General features: G+C 41.4%; 1 protein-coding gene across 7 annotated transcripts in view; it reads right to left on the bottom strand.

Moving 5' to 3' along the window:
- The window catches only part of caskin1 (CASK interacting protein 1), a 110,541-nt gene that overhangs the window by 48,838 nt on the left and 36,846 nt on the right, over positions 1–24,857 (bottom strand). For all 7 annotated transcript variants that reach the window (XM_030407898.1, XM_030407897.1, XM_030407899.1 and 4 more), the window contains exon 2: positions 6,500–6,551. In XM_030407898.1, the coding sequence (XP_030263758.1) occupies positions 6,500–6,551 (52 nt within the window). The remainder of the gene's footprint in view (positions 1–6,499; positions 6,552–24,857) is intronic.

Here is a 24,857-nt window from a genome sequence, read left to right as displayed (position 1 = left end):
TCGACCTGTGATCCGTTATTTTCCTTTTCACTTTAATGGTGTGTTTTGGTGTGCGTGTGCCTCATACTTTGAGCACAGTCACGTATCTTCCACCACTGTTTTTTAAACTACACGCCCATTTCATTATTATAGAGCTCACTTGTTTAAGGCAATACATTAAACCAACAAGCCCAAAACTGGTCAAGCCTCAGGGTCCACATTTACCCTTAGACATCAGATCAATGGTATATTTCCATTCATCCGTTCTACCTGTCTGTGGACCTCCATGCTGTAAGGAAACAGAGATATCCACTGAGCTATTGTCCAATTTGGTTTGAATAAATGAAAACACAAATAACTGCATGAAGTGCACCCGGGGCTTACATTTTCTTTAGGAAGAAGAATCAAGGAAGTCTAAAAAGGCCTTTCAAAAAAAAAAAAAGTTAACAACATAAAAATCACTGCAAAATAAATCTTTGCAATGCCGGTTAAAATTAATTCAGGCTCATTTGTAGTAGTTTAAAATAACATGGTTTGCGTACTCATAAAATTCCATGTCTATCGACGGTGCTTGAAAATAAAATGGCTGTTCTGTAAGTGGACTACATTTCAAGTTGTTTTTGGAAGCACTGCCTTTAAGGCTGAAGTCAGGGAAGAGCTGTCCCCTGTGCAGTTAACGCCACAGATTACATAAAACACTGTCACAAGCTTGGCTGCAGTCTTGCTCTACAAGCTACACAGTGATGCAGTGCTTTATTCTTAGGTACATTTATAGTAAATCCTTCCACACATGATTATGCATTACTACATGTCTGCTTGTTTCTGTATGTATTTCAATGTTAAGCACACTGAGTTTACTTGTCATTAAAGCACTGAAATATACAGTCAATAGTACAATTATAAACCATTATTGTGACATTTTAGTAGAAATAAAAAACACCATATTACAGTAAATTGGACCATGTGGGAGAAATCCTTTGGAAGCCTGGTATTTATGCAAGCACTATATAGAAGCCTTAAAGAGGCACAATCGAATTCAAATTCAGAATATTAATATTTACAACATTAATTAGGTAATAATACAAATTTAACCACAATGAAACAGAAAGGCTGTTCTCAGAGAAGAAAAACGTCCCCAGAACACTGTTTGGAGCTGGAAAGGTGGCAGAGTCCGCCACATATACACAAAGTAAACAGTATGTATAAATTGTGTTGTCTTTTAAAGTCAGTTTGTTTATTCAGTTTTGTTTTCAGTCATGAAAACAAAGAGAGCTTGTTTATTCAAATCGCTCAGCCGATGACGATCTTTCTCCTCTGGTTACAAAATGTCTTGCGCAAAACTAAAAAGCGCACCTTTAACTGGAAACCTCACAATAAAATATTTAGTGAAGGTGTCAGCACCCTTGGACCTTCATGCAGCCATAACTTGACACCTTAATCCCTCTTATAACAACAAACAGTGAGCAGACAGAGGAGCGGTCTCACTGCGCATGTGTCGTCACCCACTTCTGCATCTCGGCAACAACTGCGTCTTCTTTCCCCATGCTTCCTCCTTCAGGGTTAAGCAGGGATATCGTTACACAATGCTCCGCAAGGCTAAGTAAAACAGCACTGTGTGTGTGTGTGTGTGTGTGTGTGTGTGTGTGTGTGTGTGTGTGTGCGTGCAGCCCTGCAGAGTGTGTCGTGGGGCTGCATGTATGGGTAAGGAGGAGGGGGGAGGAAAGCCCTCGCTTTTGCCAAGTAGTAAAACCCGCTATGCAATATTTATACCGCACTTCTCCTTCACAAATCGCCTCTCTCTTCCTCCCTCCATCCATCTTCCTCCACATCCCTCTCTTGCTCGCTCCTCCTCCCACTTTTCAGCCTTTAACAACCTCGCTGCTCTTCCCTCCTCGGCTCCGTCCTCGGGGGGATTCCGTCTTTCATCATTTCTCCGATGAACACCTACTTAGCATTGTCCATCTTGCAGCGCAAAGCTGAGTCAATCATGTTGCTTTCATGTAGTCTGCGGTCCTCAGCCTGAGTCATTGCACCAAACTATAAGCTGAGCAAACATGCAGCTTTATATTTATTGCGCAAAGACTGGTATTCTGTACAAAATTCCTTACACAAATAGCGAGCTGTCTATATACCCAACTACAAGTCAGAGCTGCAACTACCGGTACTTTTGATACTTTTTGATTAATTGACAAGGAAATGAATCTGTAGTTGTAGTTGCAGCCTGATATATGACACCAACGAATATCATCACATGGATAGGGGTCTAGGAGTCCAGTTTAAGTACAGGTTTTGTGTATATTTATATATACATACACACACACTCTTTTTTCATGATGTTTCATTGCTGCACAAGAAAGGAATGAAGGAAGAAGGGAGGCTCATACATCAGGTTGTCTTGTGTCTCTGTTCCTTGCTAACCTGCCTGTGACGTGTGTGTGTCTTCAGGTTTTTTGATCTGGCCATAAAACACACACTCTCATTAATTCCGCAGATTCCAGATCATCTCGGAAGGAGTTGATGTCTTTCTGTTCAGAGGAGATATCTGTGGTGTGCCCTGGAGGTGCGTTAGCGCAGACTGGAATTCATCCAGCCTGTGCTTAACAAGGACGACAATCTATTCCAGTAAAATGTTCTCTCACGTCTAAGGCCTCGTGGCTATACTGTCAAAAAGCTACTTTGTAAGTGTTAAGATGACTCACTTGTCACATTTACCTTGAAGGCAGCGGTCGCATGGCATAGAGGCGTTTTCTATCCATGAATGGTTGTTTTGATAGTGTCATCATTTCCCCTTTAGCTTCACAAGGCAGTGAATCACTGAGCAGAGAAAACCAACCGACCGGCGACATTAATTACCCAAGTGTCGTTAACACTTTACTGTTTCTAAAATGTTTCCTATTCTCTATTCCTATCCAATCACAACCTTTGTTTTAAAAAAAGACTTCCGGGGAGAGAACCCCTGCGTCAAATAGCTTATATACTAGTGGACTAGTAAAGAAATTCCTGTTCAATGATTTTATATCTCACTTAAGTGATAGTTGGGGTCTTTTGATGTGGGGTTGTATGAGGTACTTATCCCTAGTCAATGTATTGCCTGCAGTAGATGACTGTCAGCTCCCCCCCTCGTGTGGAGAAGCAGCCGCATCACTGTCAGGGAAGCTAACGTTGGTTTGGAGATCTTTTTTTACCTGTTGGGTGAACAAAAGTGACATCCTGGATTCATCCCAAACTAGCAGGTAAACTGAGATGCCGCTGTTGCGTCGATATCAAAGATGCTAGCAGAGCAACACGGTGCATACAATAAGCACAGCGGAAATGTCAGATTGGTCCGACCGTCCTGTTTAAGTCTGAACTTACAGTTGGGGCTGAAAATAACAACAGAAGTATACATGTTTGCCGATTTCCCATATCTCTGCAATTAACTGCCGCTTGTCGAGCCGCACAGTAAGTGACTTGCACAGCTGGAGATATCATAATACACCTCTACATACGTATAAACACACTCACATACTGTGCATATGTTGTATAATTGTAGTGCTCTCAGGTCTCAAGGGGGTTCTCCTTGTCAGGGTTCACAAAGAAGTAAGTGCTTGGTTGTTATCTGATCTGCAGTCTGCTGTGAGACCGTCTATGTCCCCATGTGACAAAACTTTTTCTTCTTCTGTCTCTCTCCCACATGCCGCTCTGTCACCGCACTCTCCACTTTGCTCCAAGTCTGCTTTCTAATTGACTTACCATCCTGCAAAATACTGACTAGCGTTTGTTGGTTTTTAATGACGGTGCAACACCGGCTGATTGACACCACTTAGGAAATGCTATCCGCACACACACACACACACACACACACACACACACACACACACGTAAACACATACAGCAGATGAGCAAAATCTGTAGCGAAAGATCCCAATTAGGACCCTTTTTTCTTACAGAGTGAGTTCATTAGGCGTCTCCAAGCGGTTGCCAAGAAGAGTAAATGAATCTAAAATGAATATGCTTGTGCTGACTCATTAGCCATGTGCGCTCATTATGAAATTAAATTCAACTTGATCCATGCGTTTCTATCATAAACTTTATCTATGGCTTATTTGTTCAGCAGAAAGCCATGTTTGCATCAGCCAATATGGCGCTCTTAACACTAAGGGTTGGTGGAAGGGGGATTGAGGGGCAAAAAGGCAATAACAGTAAACACGCTAATTAGATTACACTGTTCAGTTTCACTTAGAGTGGCAAAGCAGCGCTGCGAGGATTACTCTTGATCTTTATCTTTACAGAAACCACTTTATTCACAGCAGTTTGCGGTCTTTTGGCTCAGTTTTAAACGACTCTCACCATGGCTGAAGCTGGAATGACTCATTGTTGTGGGAATTTTGCATTTCCACACTGCGTGGTGTCCTGCTGCACGGTGCAGAAAGTCATGCACCATGCATGAACGGGTACTGCAAGTGCCAAATTAATGGAAAAAGTAAGGGCCACCACGAGCATCTGGAACAGGTCCAGTGTTGGTATCAAATGAACCAGCTCAGGTCTCCTGGAATTCAATTATGGACCAATAAATGCATCTATTTTTTTTAACAGGCTTAAACATTAAATGACACATTCAATTTGTCACTCAGTTTGTCTTCGTAGACATATTGTAGAACTATTTTCTGTTTCTCTCGAAAATTTAGGTAAGACATAAAGCAGGTGAGGGAAATTCCTTCTACTACTATGCACTATTCAGGAAATAAAGATATAAAATTCAGACAAGAAAGCCTGCTGCATAATTAATTAGAAATGAGCGAAGTACAGCCTTAATTGTCCGATAGAGCATCCATCATAATGAGCTGCATTATGCTTGTAAAATACAAACAATGCCGGTAGACAGTCTGAGCTACACTGGAAACATGGCTGCTTAAAGACTCTCAGCACTTGGACTTCACTGCACCGTCAGACAGACACCACAACAACTACAACTTGTGGTAGACAAGCCTCGTTCACAAGACAAGGAAGCGACGGGTGCTACTGCTGTAGTATTACTACGGATGAGGGGTGGACATAAGAGTGAGAGGGTGCTAACGAGCTGAGAGCACAAGCAAGTGAGACAGAGAGAGGGAGCCATGGCTGAGAGAGCTGCAGAGTAAAGCAGATACATGAAATTGTATTTCTTAACAGTTTCACGGTGGCCATGTTTTGAAGAATAAATATATAACCATCAAACTCCCAGGAGATCTCCGTCTCTGCAAGTCTCCTTTTTGTTTATATATTAAATTGAACTTAAACATCAGACTCTGGAATTACAGAGAACAACACGATGACTCTGTATAGTGCTCGATTATATGCTATATATGCTTATATGCTATGCTAATGCTAATAGATTGGTTGTCTAATGTTGGTGATTGTGCGGCCAAGAGAGAAAGGAAGCAAATGGGCCTGATGGTGAGCGTGACGTTAGCAGTATTGTACTAGCTTTGAACGTAGCGATGCAGTGTGTGTACAGTTTAGGCTATTTGTTGGTGAACTGCTCAAGAACTGTGAGACAAGTTCCCGTGTCTTGTTTGCCACCTGCTGATTAGAGCAAAGGGGTCGGCCACTGAGTTAGCGGCAGCATCGACCCAGGCTTACATAAGTCGGACTGACCTTTGAGGTGGACCATCTATCCTCGTCTGAGAGCAAAAACAAAGAGACACCTTGCTAACTTGCTAACACAGATAACTTCTCTGGTGGACATTTCTGGTGGTTCACATCATTTACTGTAAATACTCGTCAGTGTAGTAATCGGTGAGCTCTGGTGTCCTGCGCAGAAGCATCTGTATCTGCTGTGTTTCCTCGCACATTTATTTGGTCCTTTCCTTATAATTGTCCCCCATTTGTATCATCTCTTTGTAAAATCCCATCAGCAGCAGACCGCATCTTGACAAATAATGTGATTTTACGCTGCGAGCCTGTTTTGTATCCGCTTTCCATTCCGTCTGAATTTAGTGGACATGCTTGTCTGCAGCGTCTTAAACACGCAGAATTGCTCTCTGTGTCTCTAAATGCTCTCTGTCACACAATGAACCCAGATTGCTAGGATGTCGGCCACAGATCTCCACTGATGCATTATATTGCACTGTTTTTAAAATTGCAGAGAAAAGAGATGTTGATTGGAATTTTTGTTAAAAATCAAATGGCATGATGGACAGTGGAACATAGCAGTGCAGTTTATCATTTTTTTTAAGCAGCGAAACACAAACAAGTACCTACAAACAAGGCTTTTATTGATATTAATCTGTATGCCACACATACACACATAAACATGCCATTCTAATCTGAACTTTGAGTGGTATCGGGGCTAGTCCTCCAGCTTTTAGTTCTATAGAGACACAAGTCAAACTACCAGGATAATACAGCTTTTATATGAATGGGACCAGGGGAGAGGGAGAGGGTGGATAATAAAAAAGAGGAAGAGTGGAGAAGGAGGGGAGTATGTAAGAATGACTCGCGGGAATGGAGAAAGTGAGGGTGAGAAAAGGAGTGAACAATAATGGAAAGAGTCACTCACCCGTCTGTGTCCTGGAAGTTGACATTCACTTTCTTCGCAGAGCCGAGGAGCTCTGAAACACAAATAAAGGTGGAACATTAACGTGACGTTTGAAGCCTGTAAATCATAATAATGGCCGGATGATGCCTTTTTATGATATAACCCAGCAATATAGGTGTTCTGTGTAATGTTTTTCAACAGCGTTCTAAGATACCGGATTATATTTTGGACTCCATTTCAAGCCAAAGAACCAACATTTGTCACATTTTCCTCATCCATTTCTACAGAATTCAAGACTGCTCGATTGTGTGAATGCCATTTATCATGAGTCATATTGCCATCAGATTTTCTCACTTGCTGTTTGCAGGAAATAATTTGGCCATTTCCTCGAGTTTGGGCCCCTATGGTGATAATACCACATCTCTCATTTAGAATATCTACATCATTCAGAGCGTGCTTGCTACTGTGGTTAAACATGGGGTAATAATGATAGAGAGGCCACAATCTAGACCAATGCAAATATCATAAATACAAAGAAAATGTGCAACTGCTATGTGAAAGGCAAGGCAGGACAAGTTATTCATATGGCACCATTAAGACACAAGGAAATTCAAAGTATAGAATAACATTACCGGAGACATATTATGCTCATTCAGGTTAATAATATATTGTGTGTTACTACTAGAACAGCTGTACATGCTTTAGTGCTCACTGGGTCAACACATCGGTGTTGAACCCGCTCCTTAATACTAGGGCTGGGTATCACCAGGTACCTCGCAATACGATACTATCACGATATTTTGCCCACGATAACGATAATATCACGATACAGTGATTCTGCGATAATCGATATATTGCAAGAAATTTCATCCACGATACATCACGATATCTGTGTCAATGAAGAAATTCAGAATTTATTGACTGCACTGAATCCATTTCACAGGAATGACAAAACATTGTCAATCAATTTCACATAAATGACAGCCAAGTAAACAGAGAGTATATTGCACAGTGTCTCTTCTTAACACACACTGACTACAACTATCATTAAATATCTATATGTGTGGGTTTCAAAACTATTTAAACCATTTTTTAAATTTTATTTGGTTGTATACCTATGTTTGAATAAAGATAAAGCTGTCCTCCGAAGAGGGGTGGAGGTGGTGGGCCAAAAATTTTTTTAAAAAATGTAATTTTTTTTTTTTACATTTTTTAATATAGATATTTGGCACCAGTGTATCGATAACGTACCTCAAGACGAAATATCGCGATATATCGTAGTATCGATATTTTGGCACACCTCTACTTAATACCTAGTCTCCTCTAATTGGTCAGCTCACACACGCCTGACCCAGCACCGCCAACAACAACAGAGCCAAACGAGGCGCTAGGTATAAATTATGTCAGTGTGTGACTCCGTGACACAGTGTGATGTCACAAAGTCATAGAATTAAAGGTGACAGAGTCTGCTGATGAGGCGTTTCAGGAGCAGTGTTTTCTGTAGGAGATAGGGCGCTTCTGTTGGTGCAGACTTGGACCTTTTGAACTTTCAAGATCCACATCGTCAAGAATATACATAAAACACTGAAGGAAGGAAAAAAACAAAGCGTCATAAGACGTTAAGAAAACACATGTTGTTCAAGTTATCAAAAAAAAAGAAAAAATTACATGTGTTAATATGATGTGCTGCACAGGACAGTGCATCTTTTGGGCCCTTTGTTTTGGGGTTCTGAGCGCACGACATGCTGGGCTCAAAAAGCACTTTGAGACAAACATGTGCGTTAAATGCTCCTCATGAATACATTTAAACTGACTTTTGCAACACTCCGCACTCAAGCACAGATGGTGATGTTGCATTATGTATTTACATTACAGCTCTGTAGGTTGTAAACAGACAACACAGTCTCATAAAAGTCTGTCACAAAAAAGAGAATGGGAATTTAAATTGAAAGTGCTCTCAAGCTGAAATCCCTATACCCTGGAAATATATGACAAGAGAAGAGCGAAAATACCCACTCATTACACAGAAGTGGAGTAATGTGCTGTAAAATGTTGTCTCCATCCAGTGATGCAATCTCTATGTTGTAAGAGCAAGAATTTATTTCACACGCACAGTATAGTGTGTGTATATATATATATATATATATATATATATATATATATATATATATATATATATATATATATATAGAAAGAGAGAGAGAGAGAGAGAGAGAGAGAGAGAGAGAGAGAGAGAGAGAGAGAAGAGAGAGAGAGAGAGAGAGAGAGAGAGGATGTCACATATCAGAGGACGGAGGGAGCATCTTTGGAAGGTATCCTTTAGCCGTTAACTATATTCACAATAATGTCAATAGTTTTCCATTAAATGTAATAAAATAAAGTTGCCTACTGGACAAAGTCACATTTTGACTGAATGATGTCTACTAGCAAAATAAGGAGGCTAATTCACTATCTTGCAAAGAATCAGATGAGTTGATAGATACCAATGTCCTTTTCATACAGTACCCTAAATGGGAAGCTAGACCCAGCAGCTAGTTAGCTTAGCTGAGCAAAAACACTTGAAACAGAGTTTGTTTTAACACTTAATGGTCACTTTTGGTTAATTAGTGAGCTTTTGAGTTGCTGGTAACTGAACATTGTTACCCTGGACACAGCCAGCCCAGCCGTTTCCCCTGTTTGAATCAGTTTGTTTTTGCCAAGGACTTATATGAAAATCTGGACGCAGTGTTGGAGGCGGAGCCCCATTCAGTCCAGTGAAAGCTATTCAGTGGCACATGAAGCTAAAATGGCTCAATTTACCCGCTATAAAAATACCCAGATCTTCCATGTTGTTGGGCCTTTAGAGCATGTGCACTTGAGACTTCTGCCAACCAAGCAAGCCAACTTGAGTTGGGATCAAATAATTTAAACTTGTGGTTCTTGACTGAATTGCTCAAATTCTGACAGGGACACAAATCATTTCACGGAGGTTGTGAGGCTAAAATAACATTATCCACCATTTTAATTGTAATTACACAGCCAGGCCACTACGAAAGTTGGTTTCAAAGCCTGCTGCCCTTTCTGGGGGCTTGCTTTTGGCCGTCTTTCTGTCTCACACTGATGATGTCACTTATTTTTTATCACTCTATCCATCATAGCACAGGAGGCCCACTGGCACACTGCCATAGCAATGTCACAGGTGAGGAAACAGCAGCATAGATGACCTCTCTCATGATATGACACTGCTAATTAGACACTCTAAATGCCTTTAAACACATACACAGAGTGATGTATTACAGGTAGAGAACACTCATTTTGCTTCGGATCATGTTCACACAAACGCCCATGCTAACACATCACATGCAGACACACAGTCCGCTGCCTACTCACTCAACAATTCTTCAACTTTCACCCGCGTTATTTTTCATTCGTTACCCCTTTCATTTGTTTTTTCATGGCTTATGTGAGCTGATGATGCAGTACTGAGGCCCAGCCTAGATGAGTCTGTACCCTCTGTTCCTACTTTCTCTCTTTCACAGTGCGCCCATGCACACTCACGCACACGCATGCACACACACACCCACACACACACAAACACACACACACACACACACACACACACACACACACACACAGCCTCCAGGGTGCAGGAAACAGGACAGTCCCTCTATTGTGGAGGAGACAGCTCCCAGCGCCACTGGGAGAGGAACATTGATTTCCTAACAGGCTATTTCTGGCCGCTAAATGCAGGGATTCACTCTCTCACACACACACACACACACAAACACACAAGGACCAAGAGCTTTCAAAGGCACTATCTACATCCTGTGTGTGTGTGTGTGCTTGCTGTGAGAGTGGTAAACCATAGATCCACTAACATGCATACATACAAAGAAGTGGTGACGTCGAGGAAAAAAAGTTAAAGACGTCAGAGGAACTGACGTGATACATTTTGAGAGAAAGCAAAGACAAACGAGGATAAAACGATTCGAACATTTTATAATTTGGGTTTATCACTCATACGAACCGTACAATGACTGGCTTCTTCCCAAAAAAGAACAAACACATCCACACACACACACACACACACACACACACACACACACAACACACACGTTAGTCTTTGTTCGTGGTCTTCCACATCTGTACATCTGTCCAGCAGCAGTCAACCATGACCTTTTGACTATATTACGTCATCAGACCATCAAACCTGAGCCCTGGTCGTAAGTAGCCCGTTACGTGACAGGAAAATACACACGCCCTCATGAATGGGATGGGATGACATTTCCCTTGTTCAATCTGATGGTGTCTTTGACAGGGACTGGGAATGTGGATGCACACTGTCATTGCCACTGCCAAATCTGTGTCATTTAGTGATTTCCTAAATCGGCGGAGCTAGCTGTCCCTACGACAAGAGGAAGTTTTTCTTTCTCACACGGGAAATACACCATCTAAATTCACAATATTTTTATTCAACCCATAGGTCAGGGATTTCAGAAAAAGAGAGAAGTAGAATTTTCATTTCCAGCTGGTGACCTTCGATTGTGGCGGCTGAAATTACGTCTGCCGCCGAGAGATTTGTCAGCTTGCGCGCTAATCTAAAAAGAAATAAATCAATCAATACAAGACTTGGAAACAGTCCACGTATTTTAAGTGTGTGAAGGAAAAATTGAAGATTAGACCCTTGTTTCAAACGTAACCCAATTTGACTGCTTAGTCATTGGTCCATTTGTCAACAAAATTTCTGACATAAACCAGCAATTAAAAAATGGCTTTGGGAATAACGAGTGTCACTGGGATTGCTGGAGCATAAACTTCCTACAATCTAATAAAGAGAGCCGCTAACGTTAGCCCAAAGTCTGATAGCATCAACGACTAGATTCCAGACAGTGCGGAAACATCACAGTGTGTTGCTAGTCTTAAATTGTGAGCTCTTTGACTTACTGGGCATGCTAATGATTGCAGATCACATAGGGGCAGATAAACACTCTGTTTATTATGTTCCTTATACTTCTGCTGCTGTGCTTTTGGTTATAGAGAGGGTGAGAAAAAAGAAAACCATCCAAAGTCCGACTTGCAACATGTTTTGTGGCTGAACTTCGCTAAAGTCTACCAGGGCTACATTCATTAAACTAATGAATCCCTGCCTCCTCTGTGATGGATTTTTCCAGTTGAACATCAGGGCTAAGTGGTGAGCGGATGTCTATTGATGTTCAGGATTGTGTAGTTGTGCATGAAATCCATCATACCAAAGAGAAAAAAAACAAGAATACCAAACATGTGTTAAGGAGGGAGCACAGAACACAGACAGTGTGTTTAAAGAAAAAATATCAAATTTCTTATAAAACTATTGTAAAAAAAAAAAAAAAAAAAGGAAGAAGAAGAAGTATAAACTCTTGGTGATTAGTAACACATGGCAGGTCATTAATAATTTCATGCTGTTTATTCCAAACAGTGACTACACAAGAAGAATGGCCAGCGACGGGACTTGCATGCTGCAACACACTATATTACAGTTAAACTGAGCAGAGGTTCATTTGTCTAAACCCGAACCACAATGAGCTTTAAACAGTCCTGTGAGCAGTGTGAACAATGTAAAGTGAATATATTGATTATTCTCGGTAGACTAATCAGGCTGAACAATTTAGAGACCAATCGGCTGAACACGCACACACACGCACGCACACACGCACGCACACACACTCGAACTGCGTGCTATGTGTGTGTGTGTGTGTGTGTGTGTGTGTGTGTGTGTTGCTCAGAGATGCTGGACAGCAACATAGCAGGAGACAGTCATAACAAACAGTGAAACCATGGTTATGGTGAAGCCAGCCAACCGAAAAACACACATTTCTCAAAAACGTCCAAAAACTCCACACCCACATAGTGCAAATCACATTGGATCGACACACACACACACACACACACACACACACACACACTGTAAGACCTTATTAACACATTCATGTTCACACAAAAACTACATACACGCTTATATGCAGTTAGAGTATAAACACATGCAAAAAACACATAAACCATCTGCTTCTCCCTTTTTACTTCAAACATGGCTGCAGTGCTGTTGAACACTGCATTAACTTCACGCCTATCGCAGTCACTGTCAGACATCTGACAGCACCCTTATGTATATCTTCTGCACACCACACTAAACCTGCCTGCTGTGAGGATGGTATCTGCAGTCTAAAGTGAAGTGATACAATACAAATATCTACCACCATCTCCATATTCATTTTGGCTATAAACAATTTTGTGGATAACTGGGAAAAAAACTCTCCAACGGAAGCAAAAAAAAAACAACTCTGAAAACGCTGGAGGCAAGTTAGAAAACGCAGAAATAAAGATCTGTTATTATAAAGTCAATTAAAATCGCTAAACCCTGGGGGATGGTTTTCTATGTTTGCGAGTCATGATGTTGGCATACTGCCTTTGGTTATGAGATAAAGTTTAAAAGAAAAAATACGAATACAAAATTGAAGAATATAAAATAAGCAAGCGGGTTAAGACTGGGAAGCAGCAAATATGCATATATACCAAATGATGGACTGGAGAATCAGAGCTCATAAAACAGTAAGTGATATAGAATGAATGAATGAATGAATGAATGTCGAAATACTCAGTGTGAACAACAGGAAATTCATTTAAATATCACGGAATAAAAAATTCTACAAAAGTAGGAAATGAAACTCCAAACATTATAATAAGTTATTTACCTTTCAATAGAGTTTTCTTCATATACATTTAGTACAGCCTGACTTTTGGTGACACTTTTTGTGCCACCTTCAGGAATTACTCTTTAGAAAATGTTCTGTTTATTGCCTCCCAACAGTGAAATGAAATATTTACCCTTGGCTTCCATCCTTGTCTAGACACATGAAATTGCAGGACTGCTGAGTAAGAGTATGTCTATGGCTGGATTTGTAGTTATTTGCATTATTAAAAATGTCATTTAGATTAGGTTTTCTTACTCTGGGGAAAATCAATCCACCAAGCCAAAGTCTTGAAGGAGTATCGATTGCCTCCTGTTAACATACCCCAAAGGTCAAAGGTCAAGAAGAGCTGAAAGGCATGGTGAGTTCGAGATTGTAGTGCCTATGCATGAGCCAGTGTGCACATTAGAAAAGGTTAGATATATCCAAATATGAAATAGAGGCAGAGAGGGTAAAAGAAGAGTCCACGTGGCTTTTTTCAGGGGGGATTATTTGCAGTCTGCTGATTCTCTGTTTTCTTACCCCCAGCTAAAGTGGGCTGAATGAATCCTCATGGGAGAGGAAAAGGGAACAGTGTCACTGCCTTTCTTAATATGCTGTGCTCTTATATAATATCTGTCCTGGGGAAGTCTGTTGTCCTTTTGAACAAGGGAGTTTATTATGTTCTATCACATGAAATACATTTAAATTACAGAAAGGTAAGGAAAAGGAAAGGAAAGGAAAGGAAAGGAAAAGGAAAGGAAAGGAAAGGACAATTCCTTATCCATGATAGCTTATGATGTTAGCTTTCTGCTTTTCTCCTGTCTCTAAATGTCTTTTCCCTTCCTCTCTCCCTCACTCTTCCTGGCAGCCAGGATGGAAAACAGTGCGCTGGCCTCTGGAGTACTCCCCTGAAAGTAGACCTGTTGTCTTGGCCCTGATCGATCTGTCCCCATTTCCCCTCCTCTGACTGCTTTCTTCACCTCCCCACCTTTCTTTCTCCATTTTCTCCATTATTCTTGTGCCATCCATCCCTCCATGTCTGCAAAATGAGCAAAGCGATAGCACTACTTTTCTCTGTCATGCAATTGTTGCCTTTCTGTTCCTCGATTGAAGAACTAAAATTACACTGGCAAACGTAGCAGGGTCCTTCTCCATGCACTTATCCTGCATTATTAAGGTGGTAGACTTGCTTGACGCGCTTGAACGTCCCCCAGCAGAATAAAATCAGGACTGTTGTAAAACGACACTCTCATGCTGGTTTAACCTTTCCTGACCCTTAATTGACATTTGAATAGATAGAAACTGGCAAGATGGGTTTTTACCATTCTCTTTATAATCCTTTCCTACATTTTGGACACATGGACATTTGTTAGCAGTCACCAAGCTAACAAACAGTGGGGTATAAGACCGAAAGAGACCCACTGAGATAAAGTTATGAAGACAGCATCTGAATCTGAGACTCTCCTCAGCTCTATTAAACTTTTTAACATTTTAGCATTGTCCTGGTTTTACAATCCGCTTCTTTCCTGTTTTAGTTTCCATTCAACCATCGTTGCAACTCAAGCAGCAATGTCCACAGACAAGCCAACTGTTTGAAGTTGCATCACCTTACTCCGTTCCGTTCTGTTTCGTTCCGTTCCATTTTCTTTCTGCTTTTCCGTGAGGGTCTATCCCCCTTTTTCAGGGGGGGTTACTGGGGCCAATTCCAGTTAGCTATGGGCGAAGGCCAGGGTACACCCTGGATGAGTTGCCAGCTCATCGCAGGACCCTTACCTGATGTGCAGTTACCACACAAGGTGCCAACTGCACATCCAAATGTGCAGCCAAAAAGTATGGGACATGCCTGGATTGGTACATTTAAAGCTGTTTAAAAAAAAGTAACAAAGCAATGTTACACACAAGGTGCCAACTGCACATCAGGAGCAATTTTGGGGTTCAGTATCTTGCTCAAGGATACTTCGACATGTAGCTCAGTCCCACCCCAGGGGAGCCGGGATTCAAACCAGCGACCTTCCATCCTGCAGCTCTACCCACTGAGCTACAGCCACCCCTGTTGTTGTCTTCATTCAACCATCGTTGCAACTCGAGCAGCAATGTCCACAGACAAGCCAACGTTTTAAAGTTACATCACCTTACTCTTAGACTCCTAAACATTTGAATACAGTTATGGATTTCTCTGCGTTTGAACATTTAAGGAAACATTTGGATAATGTAAGTACAAAACTCAACAATAATATATAACAAGGTCTAGCCATAGACAACACATACTGATGCAGAAATTATGTCTTTAGGGTCAGTTGCATTGCTGTGCTGCTTTTTTCAAACAGCTTTAAATGTAACAATCCACGCATGTCCCATACTTTTTGGCTGTCATGTGTAGCCTACAACATATCATCAATCTTTATATTTCGTGCTGATTATTTTCATTGGTTTTGTCATTATTTTGTTGGTAGTTGTTTAGTTATCCATCTTTATGTGGTGAAAAGCCTGACAAATGGTTTAATTAACAATTTAGAAGAAGCCTGGGTATCCGAAATAACCCCACCTTCCTTACAATTCCTCAAACAAATGTGAAAATACACAAGCAGACTTTGTCACAGTTAGCTGGTTTTTCTCCAGTTAACAAATAGGAAAGCCATCTCAGTCCTTGAGGCCTGTGCGCTCGTGTGTGTGGGTTGAATACGTGTTTTGCTTCAGACTCAGTGCACTCAGCGACCCTCCTTTCTTCATTTTCTGACATCATAAAAGGACACGGCCGGCCCCGTGTCATCAAATAAGGAGAGAGTCTTCATACGCGACATCATATAAGGACAGAGTGGGTAAGAGTGGGAGCTCTGCCAAAAGCATCCCCCCGCCTGCCAGATGTACACGCACAGAAAAGCGTTGCGCACAGGCATTCGCACAAAGTGCTGCATCATGAATGTATACAGACACAGTGACAGGCGAATTCACATCCAAATCCAAATCCAAATACACACACACACACACGCACACACATTACAGTGATTTGTAGCAAGCACATAACTCAGATGTCGCACAATGACGAATTGGCGTTAATAATTTTTTCAGAATATAAATACTACCGGACAGATTAACTGTGTGTGTGTGTGTGTGTGTGTGTGTGTGTCTCTGCGTGTGTGTCTGTGTGTGTGTCAGCACGGTAACTGCAGGAGCTGTTTGATCCTCGTTGACCCTCTTTGCGCCCCCCCTCCCGCCATCAACACTTCCAGAGCTTCCAGAGCAGGTAGCACACACACCGTCTGCTCACAGCTCACACACACACAAAAGCGCACACACTCAAACACAGACACACCTACAGTTACATATTCAAATACAACCCTTCATTGGTTATAACATGTTAAACACGTCAAAATGCACATATAGTATGTGACTGACATATACGCGTGACAAGCTGTTCACATATCTGCACCTTCTCATTTTCTTTCATGATTAACTTGTAAAATCTGAAAAATAAAGCCAACCAATGAGCAAACACCTGCTGTACGCCGTGTAAAACCCAGCTGTAGCTGCCAACACGTATTTTCAAGAGCAGATGTGAGCCAACTATTATAAAACATGCACAGATGCTCCAAAAGTGGGTTGATAGATCAAATCGCAGCACTACTGGAACTCGGTGTCCCGCCAACGGCTGACTCCAGCCAGGAATGGCGTAGTGGCGGGAATTGGTGATAATTTTGGTGTTAGTCCCACATCTGTTGCTGTTTCCATCTCAGTAACCAACACTCAGATGGAAACAGGTCATACTGCGTGGGATGGGCAGGATTGCGTAGAATTTACGAGATGATTTTTTATTTTAATATTAGGACTTTTTTTCCACTTATAATACTGATAGAATGTGATGATGTTATGCAGTGTAAGACTATGAGATTTGCATTTCTTTGTTTTGCAATGAATCACGGTAAGCGCAGAATGAGTGCCTTCGACTACGGTATATTGTTGTTTAATAGCCCTGCACACTGGTGTTTTCAATTACTCTGGATAATTAGATCCCGAGTCAGGTTGAGCTAAGCTGGGAATTACTTGAAAAGAGCAAAACTCTGTGGACCAACAAGAATGATAACAGGGTCATTTGTTCCACCCAGGCAGGAGCAACAAAACTAAGGCATCTTAACTCCCAACAGCTGTCTGAGCACACTGTTTCAACTGTTTACACTAGATTTATGACAGAAGATAACATTTTATTGATTTGTAACCATGTCAAATTTCACAAATACTGTTAACAGTCACTAATATTGGTTACTTCCTTGTTGTAGGTGAAGTAAGGCCCTGGGGTCCCTTAGAAACCTGCTTAACTGTGCGACTTGTTGCATTACGAGAAGCTTTATAAACTTTGTGAAACCTCGTCTACAACACAGTCTTAACTATTTAGGACTTCTTGTTAATTCGGCAAATGTTATACATAGGATATCTATCTTTTTGGCGCAACGTGACCAACATTTTTAACGATTTGATCAGATTTGACAGCTGGAAGTAACTGGCCCAATATGGCTGCCCAGGAGCAAGACTTGTATAGGACTTTGACATGAGTGAAAACACCTGTGTGGGTCAACTTTGGTTGTCTACAGCTTTCATACTGTATGTGTTAAAAACACAAAACCAGTTCTAAAGGGAGAACCCCCTCCACATAAATAGGTATGGATTATGTGCTACTGTATACCTGCTGCTCATCTTATTATGTACCTGCTGCAGACACACAAATGCACAGTATGTCCTGCGGATGCTCACAACATACACCGCACAAACACTACATACACACACACAAACACATACACACACACACAAACTGATTAACTTCTACTTCACTATTTCGCATCCTGCCGCAGCAGAACTGTGGGAAAATACTGATTTCATGATATTGCTGCAACACCTCAGCCTGCAGCCTAACTCCGCTAACGGTTTCCCTCCCCACACACACACACACACACACACGCACACATACACACACACACACAGCTAGGGAGCAGTGGGTTGCATAGAGGCGGTTGCTAGGCAACAAGCATCCTCTAGCTCTCCCTATACATGGAGAAGTGTGCTGTACACACACCCAAAGCAAGGATTCAGGATCGCATGCACCCACACACACACACACAAACACACATTCATATTGCCGTAATGAGCGTGGTGACAGTGTGAGAGTGTGACATCCTTATTTCCAGATTGTCTGAAACAACATCTGCTTCCTCTCAGTGAACAAATGTGACTTCATGGAGACTCCTCCACTCGCATCCAGCTGACGCCTGCACCCAGATCAGCTGAGCTCAATGCAGTGAAATAGCTCCAGTTCATTACCACGGTTAACTCATTAATTACTGTAAGTATAGGCCGTCTCTCCTCGCCGTCGACCCATATGGGCTGCTGGTAGTAAACACACTAATTGTGTATTTTAACCTTCTCTCAAACAGCCTGATTCCCATTTCCCAGGGAGCTCCATGTATATCAAAGTGAAGCAAAAGGGAGCAGTAAGCTACTAAAACAGAATGCAGTGCCGTTATAATCATAGGCGGGTAAACAAAACACAAACACATTAACGCAAAGCAGCAAGACACCATGGATAAACGGCAGCATTCATGCTACAAATTAATGATTCTAATTGAGGTTTTTGTTGTGGATAATTTTAGTCAAACGTATTACAAAAAAAAAAATAATTGTGCATTGATTTACGGAGTGCTGAAAACTTGGCCGCCTTGTAACTGTGGAGAGTAATTAGTTTGATCTATAATGGAGAGCTGCAGTGCACAGTTTTGTGGGTCTCATTTATCAAACACAGCAGTGACAAATTGGTTCAGATAGATCCTGGAGTATAATGTGCATCCTGAATAAGTTCGACTTTTAGTTTGTCTTTTTTAAGTCTTTAATTCAAATATTAAACATGGAGGGCTTTATGGAAGCCATACCCCATATAATGGGGCTTTCTGCATCTCTACAGCTGCATCAATGTTTTACAATAATTCATTAAGCAGAAATTTTCTTCCAGAGTGAGAAGTTACAGTAGATCAAGGAGAAGCCTTTGAATGCCTAAAGACGGATGCATAAATGTAGACACAGTAAATTAAATGTTTATAAAGAGGAAGAGAGAGTAATGAGTTGAAAGTATTTCAACATAAACATTTCTTTCAACATTTCTTCCTCTTAGATTGAGTCAGTTGCAGGTCATTATGTTACATAGTAATGAAAGATGCCCAATGAGTTAAGACTGGTCATAAAAACTAAGAAAGACATACCAATAAACAATTTAAATGCAACTGTAGCAATCAATAACTTTATAGTTGAAATGATCGATTAATTATTAGATTGACTGCAAGTTTATCTCCGATTATTTTGATAACTGACTTGAAGTTTTCGAGCAATAATGCCAAACATTCTCATGCTTTTCAGCTGTGAGTATTTGCTGCATTTCTTGTTCATGCAGGATAGTAAACTGAAATCTTTGGTTCTTGGACATATGTGAGCTCTGATTTTCAGAGCCGCTAGGACCACTTGTGGGTCATTGGTCAAAGTTTCAACACTTAACAAGTGTTGACTTTGAGACATGACAAATAGTCTGAAAGACAATCATGCAATGTGCACCAGTGTGGTATGGAAGCTTGAAGTCTACATTCCACTAAGATGGATCTCAGTCAAGTAAATTGAAGGTTTTTCAGTGAGAGAGAAGGAGCAGATGTAGTTTTAAGATACTTATAACAAGGTAATTCAACTTTTTGTGAGCATAAATATATCAGACAAATGAAAAGACTATTTTTAAATGTCTTAAAATGCAAGGATAATGTCATTAAGAAGGCTCCTAGAGCAGCAATATGTGCACAGTTTAGTTTTAAAACAATAAAAAACATATAATATTCTCAATGTATCAACATAATGTGAAAAAATATCAGTTTTCATATCACATTATGGCTCCATTGCTGCTGGGTTGCCTCGTTGTGGGCCTTAAAACAGTTATACTAGCTGCTAACTGAGCAAACTAGCTAACAGCAGCAACAGTTAGCAGTTACAGTCTTGATGTGCTGCCCCCTATTTGTTTGGGGTATGAATTCAACAGGTTGCCAACTCTTACATATTGCATCTTAAAATGTAGCTCTGTTTTTTTTAAACGCCTTCTTATTAACATACTTATAAATAAATAAACACATGTTCCACATTGAATCCTGTTTCTTTATTATTCTGTTAATGTCGCCTAAACTTGAACTTGATTAGTCTGAAACAGATTAGAACTAATGACCAAACTGTCTATATAATCTCTCTCTCTCTCTTGCTTCCTAGTTGACCCTGGATCGCCTGTCACTCAGAATGCTGCCGTGGGACGATTTTATTGATTGACAGCTGCATTATGGGACGGCGGCAGTCAAGTAATTGCATGCTCTCAGACTGGAGGACATCGCATGATGGACAAACATGTAAACATGGAACCACGCTTGCACGCAATGTTGGATGTGTAAACACAACCACATTGTAAACACATGCACAAGCAAAGAATGCAATGCGGCCAATACACACACACACACACACACACACACACACATATACATACTATGCACACAGATGAGTATTGTTCGGAGCGTGCCAAAGGAAGTCAAAGGTGCTGCCAGCTGAATTCATTTACTATAAATACACACATCATATCCTTGCTGTCTCTCCACACACACACACACACACACACACACACACACACACACACACACACAAACACACCACAACTGTGAAGCTCTTCGGTGTGCTCCCTCACACATGTGTGATCCTGACACATCTGTTTCTGAGCAAGGAGGATGAGAGTCAAGTGTGTGTGTGTGTGTGGACGGGTGTGTGTGCGCGTGCATGTGTGATATCCTGACTCCCAGATGAAGCCAACAGACCAGCCTATCTTTCTGATTCTATTACCTGATCAATTACTCTCGTCTACACTCTCATCTTCCCCTCCCAATCTGCCTTTATTTCTCTCTGATTTCTTCTTCCGCTCCTCCCTCCTTACATCTTTACTCCCATCCGCTCACCCTTCTCTCTCCTCGCCTCCCTTCCCCCCGCTATCTTTGCTTCACCTTTATCTCCCTTTTGACTGCTGAATCACGAAAAACAATTCTCTGTTACTCCCGTCCCGCGTCTCACTTGCAAGGTGAAAATAACTGAAGCTCATAGCACACCAATCTTGTATAGGTGCGATGTTTGTCCACATACTTTTGGCCATGTCAACTAAACAGAGTTCTCTCTACAGTACACCCATCCTGCTTCGGCCCGTTTTTCTATATTCAAATAACGAAATGAAACTAGGTTTTTACCATAAGTTCAGCTCTACATATAACACAAACAACAACAATACAAATGTGGCTTCACCCTAATAAGTCAACCATAATGAAAATATCAGTACAGGTTATTAGTTCGAGAAAATACACTACTGACTAGGTAATGTTCGATGTCACGTGTAAACTAGATAGCATATGACACATCCATGTCCGCTAACCTCATTAATAATGCAACAATCATACCTCGATCGCTGCTGTTGTACTTTGATGTTCTTTTTTATCCACGCCAGCGGGCAGGGCTCTTGGGAGGGCGATGTGGGTCAGCAGGCAGTCGGTCGACCTCTTTGGGTCCAGAAATATCTCAATGACTATTTCTAACGTTTGACAGGAGAATGTTCTATGGATATTCATGGCCCCCAGAGGATGAATCCTTCTGACCTTTACCTACTGAGATTCATGACCAAACACCTTCATGAACTTTGCAGTCCCAAAAACCTTTGTGTGAGGTGCTAACTACCAAATATCAACGTGCGATCACATGGTAAATATCACACTCAAACCTGCAATAGACAACTTTTTTTGCTTGAACTTATCATTTTGAAGGAAACACTTGTTGCCCAATGAAAAATAACACCATCTGCATTGACTGGTTCCCTATAGGTCTCGCTTTCACTGTGCTATTCGAACTGTCGCCAGATTGTTCCCACAAATGTGAAGGGTGAATTATGACGTAAAGGAAGCGCAAAAGGCATTGTTTCACCCGGTTGCTATCCCCAGGTAAAGGTGAAACAACTGGAAGCACGCTGATAGAGGACGCAAAGAAGGTGAGGAGGGAGGAACGGACAGGCACTCATTTGACGGAGAGCGCCAGCGTTGTGTCAAAGTCCGTTCCCCAGTTGAAATGTGTTTCCTTTTTACCAATGGGACTTGAAACAGCCCAAAACCGGCATTCTTTCAGCAAGATCAGTAAGTAACATAACCTGCCTGCTTACAATACAATACAACTCTGCCTTCTTGTATCACTGAGTTCAGGGTCAATATGTGATTCTCAGGGTTGTTTTTTGCGTTGGACAGTAGCCCGGGCTGCTAGCGGAAGCCATATCAGCTAAAGCTGTCTTTGCAACTGCTGCGCCAACAGTAACATCAGAGAGAAACTGTTGTTGGGAGGATGTTGAAAAAAATTGTTATTCATGCTTTAAATACCAGCTAGTTAAGTCTGTTACATCAGCATCATCATTGTGAGCATTATAAGCATTAACTTTAACATTAAGCTTTAGTGCTTCAGTGCCTAAATACAGCCTCATAGAGCAGACAAGTGGGTTTAGACTTGCAGAGTTGAGGATATCACACATAGAAATGGTCATGATAACTGAAAACTTCCATCTTGGTGAAAAGATTCTGTAGACTTCAACCCCAACATGTTTTACATGTGCAAACCAGTGTAAATATAAAACTTTCTGACCCTTTCATCAACAGTTAATAAGGGATGCTCGGGGTAAGAGCGCATTTTACTAGTTACTTGTCTTAACATTGTTACTAAACGTGTAGTGCAGCCTGTTTTTTGATGCTGAACGTCAGCGCGACATTCAGACTGAGCTAGATTTGAACTTACAGATAGCTGGTGCGACAGACTGCATTGCAGTGCGAGAGATGTCTTTGCACGTGTGCCTGTGAGTGTGTTTTTGTTTGTTGGTACAACAGCTGGCAATGTGCACGGGACAGGATGATGAGTGGTGATTAGTGCCGAGCTACGGATCCATATTTGCTCAGCTGCGCACACACACGCACACACACACACACACACACTGCCAGGTAAACAGGAAGCGGTTTGATTGAATTAGAGAGGAGAGACTTTCCAAGCGGATAGAGGACCGGGAGACAGAGACAGAGATGGATAAGGAGAAAAAGTGAGGACAGAAAGAGAGGACGCACTGACAAAATAAGTTATTATGAGACAAACTATTCAATGCAGGTGGACTGCATTATTACACCGTTGTTAAATATGAATTTGTAACAACATTCAAGTCTGTGAAGCACGTGAGGCCTACTAGCTACTGTCAAAGAGCATATCATTATCTAGCTTAGTTAGCAACACTGTCCTCAAAGTTTACACTCCAGCATCCGTGGCTAACTATATTTAAGTTGGCATTATCTTTAGTCCTAAAAGCCTTTCCTTTTGTAATCTTGAAAGTAAAAACATACTGTTTGAAAATATGAATATTAGCTACTAGCTCTATTTCTCCTTATCACTAAGCCAGGAAAAACTAGCTCCACACCACAATACAAGCCTTAGCCTCAGCTTTTTAGCATGCTATGATGTATGTAGCATGTAGAGACACCTTCACACGATTCCTGTTATGAAAATGAGCCAGCTTGCAACATCAGAGGCCAGCCTCAGGCTGTGACTCCAAACGGCTAACAAGCTAACATTGGATTAATTAGCTATTGTTTCAAAAGTTACCTAGAATTTTGTTGACAAATCTGGAAAGCTAATCCTAACCCTTCTCAGTATTGTAATTTCGATATCTTTTTTTGGCAGTTGTTTTTTACTGTTTTAAAGCACAGTGTCATAGGAGGAGCCTTGCCGGAAAAGCATGTGCTAGGGTCGTAGTAGTCGAAGTAGTAGTGTGTGGTGCCCTGTGCTGTACACTCTAGGCTTTTATGAGGACGATGGGTTTGCTTCCATTATAACCTGCTATTTATACACACAGTGAAACCCTAACCCCCGCACTGACCACACACTCACACACACTCGGCTTACCGGGGGAGGCAGTCTCCATGGATACGAGAGAGCGCCTCGATTGAACTCCTGCTGAAACAACTCCCATTATCTGACCAACACTGTTTCTAGCAGGCCGGCCCCATTGAAACCAATCAGAGTGGGGAACGCCTTGGGTCTCTATCTCCGAGACACAGAATGAAACAGTGCAACCGAGATAAGCTGGGCTGACGTCACAGCACAGAGCTGAGAGGTCAAACATGGCATCTTGTTGACCTCAATGTGTTAGGACTAACCTACATGTGAGCAGCTAGGGGGAGGGATGAGGGTATTATTGGGTTTCCCCCAACAACTCAAAAGAAAATGTTTTGTCACTCGCTGAATGTCCTTACTTTATCTTTAAAACAGATTTGCCATATTCACACTATCCACATGACTGGTGACATACATTTTCATAAGTTTTTCGTAAATGTTTTCTGTAGTAGTCTGTAATAGTGATTAAAGAAAACAACAATAAAAAGTCATTATGCTCGGAACAGGTTTGACCTCCTGTAAACAACTGGGCTGCCATCGCTGTTATGGAAATAATCAGTGTGATGAGATGTCTCCGTGTCACCCACAGCTGAACAGAAGCCTCGCGCAGACGAGGAAATCTCAGGCATGTTTCATGTAATCATAACTTCTATTAGTGGAACTGAACATCAAGCTCATCTCAAGCGCTT

The sequence above is a fragment of the Sparus aurata genome, chromosome 23, assembly GCF_900880675.1.
Source record: "Sparus aurata chromosome 23, fSpaAur1.1, whole genome shotgun sequence".
NCBI classification, from domain to species: Eukaryota; Metazoa; Chordata; class Actinopteri; order Spariformes; family Sparidae; genus Sparus; species Sparus aurata.
This window is presented reverse-complemented; position numbering and strand designations above follow the sequence as displayed.